The sequence below is a fragment of the Harpegnathos saltator genome, unplaced genomic scaffold (assembly GCF_003227715.2).
Source record: "Harpegnathos saltator strain DR-91 unplaced genomic scaffold, Hsal_v8.6 scaffold295, whole genome shotgun sequence".
NCBI classification, from domain to species: domain Eukaryota; kingdom Metazoa; phylum Arthropoda; class Insecta; order Hymenoptera; family Formicidae; genus Harpegnathos; species Harpegnathos saltator.
The window spans coordinates 87,501-92,500 of NW_020230089.1; the positions used below are offsets into that span (position 1 = coordinate 87,501).

Genomic DNA, 5,000 nt, shown 5'->3' on the forward strand with positions numbered 1-5,000 from the left:
GGAGTGTGAGAGAGAGAGAGAGAGAGAGGGAGAGAGAGAGAGAGAGAGAGAGAGAGAGAGAGAGAGAGAGAGAGAGAGAGAGAGGAAAGGTAGCTGATAAGAATCCAAACGTCAAAATCGATTCATAGTTTGCGATTCCATCGCTGCGGAGACGCGCATTAATTAAGACAGTTCCGGCAGCCTGGTTGGACCTGGACGAAGAGAAATACTGCTGTTGCTGCTGCTGTTACTACTGCTGCTGCTACTGCAGCCAGGCACACGCGCTTTCACTTGTTAGTGAAGGATAATAGTTTTTAGCGGTATTTCTTGTTTGGTTTACAACACAGAGTGCGGCATTGACGGGATGTTCGTCGTTGGCGGAAGCGCTGGCGCTGTGACACGCGGCACCGGCATTGCGAGCCGGAAGCGCAACAGTACGCCGAGCAGCATACAACGATCCGAGGAGATCATGCCGACCTATCAGCGCTTTGACCCCGGCAAATCGGCAGGATCGGCAGTCAACGATATCGCCCGGAGTCTCAACTCGATTCCTACTGCCGAAGGAAACTCGTAAGTAGTGAGACTCCAACCTGTGGCGGGACCGATTCTGCAAGCGGAAGCGCGAGATTCCTGATTACATTCTCTCTCTCTCTCTCTCTCTCTCTCTCTCTCTCTCTCTCTCTCTCTCTCTCTCTCTGCTCTACTCTTCTTCTTCTCTCTCAATCTCTCTCTCTCTCTCTCTCTCTCTCTCTCTCTCTCTCTTTCCTCTCTTCTCTTTTCGCCTCTTCTTCCTTTCTCTGTCGCCATTGGTTCTGTTCTCCTTCGACTTCTTTCTTTCCTTGTGTTCTCTCTATTCTCGTGTAGTATGTCGGCAAAGGAGAAGCTGCAAGCTGCTCGAGACGAAGAGGCTGAGGTCGCTCGTTTTGACGACGGAAAATTATTTGAAATTTCCCCCAGATTACCTGCAGATTTGGAAAACTGTGTTATCGACTAATTTGTCCTTATATTTGACCTAATTAGCGAAAATAAAGATCACGCAGCTGGCGAGTTGCTCGTTGATCGTTTGTCGACATACGGTCGACCAGTGCGTTTGATATTCAGATATCCGAGTATCACCAGAATGCTGTGTTGAAGAGATTGTTGGATGCTCGAGCACCTGAATTTAGAGATCAGTTGGTTCATACGTCTTTTTGGGTCGAGTTTCATAAACAGTGCCGAATACATATTTGATCGAGCTCCAGTAAATTGTAGTATATTTCATACATTTATTGCAGAAGATACATTTATAAAAAATAATGAAGTTTTGTATGCAACTCGACGCAATAATAGAGCACAACACGCGGACTTGTTATCTCTTCGTCCCTTCAGACCTTCAGTGAGCTTACTCTTCGTCAGTCGCGGTAAACGTTAACCGCAAAATTGGCCTGTTCGAACGAACGTCTTTGCGCGTTAATCATTCCAGTTACAGGCGAAGAGTAATTCCGCTGAGAGGTCGCCTCCCGTCTTATCTCCTCTCTGCGCGCGCCAAAAGGTCCATCATAGAAAATCGTAAATTTTGCAGATCAATCTTCGGATCTGCGAGTCGATGTGTCTCTTTGATATGAACTATGCAATTATATTGTCGTGGGCACACACACGCTTCTTTTCTCATTCCCTCTTCGATCTTCCGTCATCTACATTTGTTTGAATTAATCACAATTTTGTTTCGACCACACTTCTTTATTTATTCGTAGAACAAACCAGGCATATCTGTAGATACATCAAGACGTTTGCACATTAGGAAAATTATCGTTATTTTAACGCGAACGAAACGCGTCCTTACGTTTATTTTGTTGCTGCCCTCACCTTTTTCCATTTCTGATTCTTTTCGACGTAATGACGACAATGACGATGGTGTCCACAATTGAAATTCTCGGGGACGCGCGATGTAACATTTTTTTCTTTCTCTGCTCGCATCAGCAAAGTACCTTTGTCACCTTGTCGGTTTTCTAATGCGACGAAGAAACATGTGTATGAAAGCGTATAGTCTTCGACGAAGTGGATGGGATTTATATTCTGCTATCTTATTCTCTGTCTCCTCTTTTACTTCTCCCCGGCATTTCTCTCGTCCTTGCTCCAGAAAACGAAAGCAGCCCCCTTAAAAGATATATATTGTCATCCATTTATCGGTGTTGTTGTCGTCTTGGCTTAGTTGCTTGATTGTGGCAAATGATTGTGTCGCATTACTTCGGAGCACCGTTGCACATACAACACGCACTTTTGTATCCACTATATGTCAGTGTGGTCGTTATTGTCGCCGAGCCATATTCTTTATCCACATAGTGAGAGGGACGCTAATACACTGTTAATATATACACATTATATATATATATATATATATATGTATGTATATATATATATGTATATATATGTATATATATATATACGTGTGTGTGTGTATGTATATATATATGTATGTATGTATATTTATATACAGTCCTTGATTGCCTAAGAATGCGCCCGGAGGGTCATTTTTCACTAATATTTTTCACACATTTCCGTATCTGATTTGTTGCTTTACATACACACATACGCACACATACATATATACATACGTACATAAATATGTATATACACACATATGTATAAGCATTCTCAAGATGGACATTCCCCCTGGAAAGCAGTCTCCCACTATCTCGCCTGGACCTCATTTTCATCGAGTATTTCCCGCGGTAGACTAGGTAATTGTAAAGCGTTATTGCTCCTGGAACGCGCGCCGGATCGAGAAAACGATCGAACGTCGAAAGTACACTGATACTTGCGTAGGTATTCGTGTGACCGAACGCTCGTGGCAGCAGAGTGCGTGCGAGCGAGCGAACAGTTTTGTCGATTCGGCACGAGATGTTTGATACGGGTGACAGTAAGAAACCTCGATGATCCATCCGCTTCGTCCCTTAGCAGCGGTGTTCACTTAAACGGCTGCATAAGAGGCCGAGAATCGCCACGGAGAGAACGCTACGGCGATCCGGATGTGCGAGTTGCAATTAACACGACTTTGCTCAATCGACGCTCGAGATACGCCGTCGAGATGCGAATTATGAGTAATGGTGTGTCTCGTCAAGTCGTAGAGCGATACACCTGTATATATGTATGCATATATATCCCGAGTGACCGATAATGCAATTAAGTGTGTGAAACCACCATCACCACCACTACCACCACCACCACCACCACCACCACCACCACCACCACCATCAGCCCCTCCGATCGAAAAAGACCCACACAGTCTGTCGTACACGTCTCACTGCCGTGTACTACCGAGAGAAGTAGTATACGCTGTAATCTCTAAGTATAGTAAATAGTACTAATGACAGTTTCTCCGATATATAGTTACGTCACACACTCGATGGGTGTCTCTCTCTCTAGCAGAGCCTTTTCGCAAAAAGTATCCGTTTAACGTGTATAATAATTAAGCGCGAGTCCTCCCAACGGCGCGTAGCGTAGCGACGGCGAGTGAGCGTAAGTTGAAATGTCATTTTTTCTCCGTTAACTTTCTTTTCTAATATCCCTAAGATCTTAGCGAAGCATGCCGAAAGGAAAAGTAGATAGATGTAGTTTGCAGCAATGACGATGAGACGGTACTCAGTCCTGAGACTTGGAGTCGCGTTCATCGCACTCGATGAAGAGAGGGAGGAAGAAAGAGAGAGAGAGAGAGAGAGGCGCTCCCCACGTCTCGTTGTTTTATTTCGCTTTATTCCGCCGACTTCGCTCCCGTCGAGATGGACTGATTACCGTCATCTGTTTTTAATCTCTTCTAAATGGTACCTGCGTTTAGATGAAAAGTGCATGCGTTCAAACAGTCTCTCTGGGGTATGTTTTTGAACTTACTTATATATATATATAATCTTCTCCGTGTATATAACGTGTGTTTATATATTATACTTTACAATGTATAAATTTATATGTCACTTTACACGATATATATATATATATAAATATAAATTTATATATTATATTTTATAATATATACATATTTATACTCTATCGTACACTGAAACACTACACTTTCAGCGTAAGTTCTTCTTATCTCAAACTGAATGAGGTGTGTTCTCTCTCTTTTACAACTTTCGTCGAAGGCTTGCGGGAATTGTCCCTCGCTCCTGCGGAATATAATATCTTTCTTTTATGATTTCTGTCCCCTCGCACATTATTTTTTTCTCTTTCTCTCTTTCTGTCTCATCGCACCCAATTCTCTCGCGCGACGATCTGATTTTCGGCTTGCAGAGTCCTCGTGCTTTGTTTTCTCTCAGTCTTTGTTACAAATTTCGGGGGACGTTCGAGACGATCAAGATCGTTTCGCGTTCGCGCGATCCCAGATAAGCTTGTGCGAATAATAAACGAGGAGAAAAAAGAGAAGGGGAAAAAATCGGAAAGGAGAAATGTTCAGTAAGCTCTCAGCAATTTTGATTTTCGTTGCTCGCACGACGAGCGCCGTATATCATATATGCCAGACAGATGTTCACCCTTCTCCCCACGACGTTTTCTCTGATTCTCCGACGAAGTTTCTTTCTCCCATCGTGTATCATCCCTCATACTTTCCGTAAATAGCATCGAGCGACGAGTCGCGGTTTGCCTGCTAAATACGTGATTTTGAAAACTGCAGTTGGTCTTCGAATCTGCGAATGGCAGGTGAAACCGGGCAGTTGAAGGACTTCATCGAAGATCTCGGACCGGGCCAAGTGGTCGGGAGGCAAGCTCTCGGCGGCCGTACCCTAGGCGAGATCCAATTGTCATTGAACCAGAAGAAGGGTTACCTAGAGATCGAGGTCATACGTGCCAAAGACTTGAAAGCGAAACAAGGAAGTAAACTGATCCCAGGTAGGTGGCTTTCGCACTTAGTCCGCTCCGAGACGGCACATTTTGCACGGGAGATCGTCTTCGGAGAGCACACACAAACGAGCGAGAGAGACTCAAGCGTTGAACTCTGTTTCCTTTCGCAGCTTCTTACGTGAAGCTCTACGTGGTGAACGGTAAACGATGCA

General features: G+C 44.2%; 1 protein-coding gene across 3 annotated transcripts in view; it reads left to right on the forward strand.

The window, feature by feature from the left end:
- The window catches only part of Rim (Rab3 interacting molecule), a 76,166-nt gene that overhangs the window by 68,230 nt on the left and 2,936 nt on the right, over positions 1–5,000 (forward strand). For all 3 annotated transcript variants that reach the window (XR_003113052.1, XM_019843969.2, XM_025299884.1), the window contains exons 21-23: positions 327–549; positions 4,622–4,836; positions 4,959–5,000. The exon at positions 4,959–5,000 is cut by the window's right edge and continues 98 nt beyond it. Coding sequence is in view for 2 of the 3 variants with exons in the window: in XM_019843969.2 (XP_019699528.2) it covers positions 327–549; positions 4,622–4,836; positions 4,959–5,000 (480 nt within the window). In the remaining variant the exon portion in view is untranslated. The remainder of the gene's footprint in view (positions 1–326; positions 550–4,621; positions 4,837–4,958) is intronic.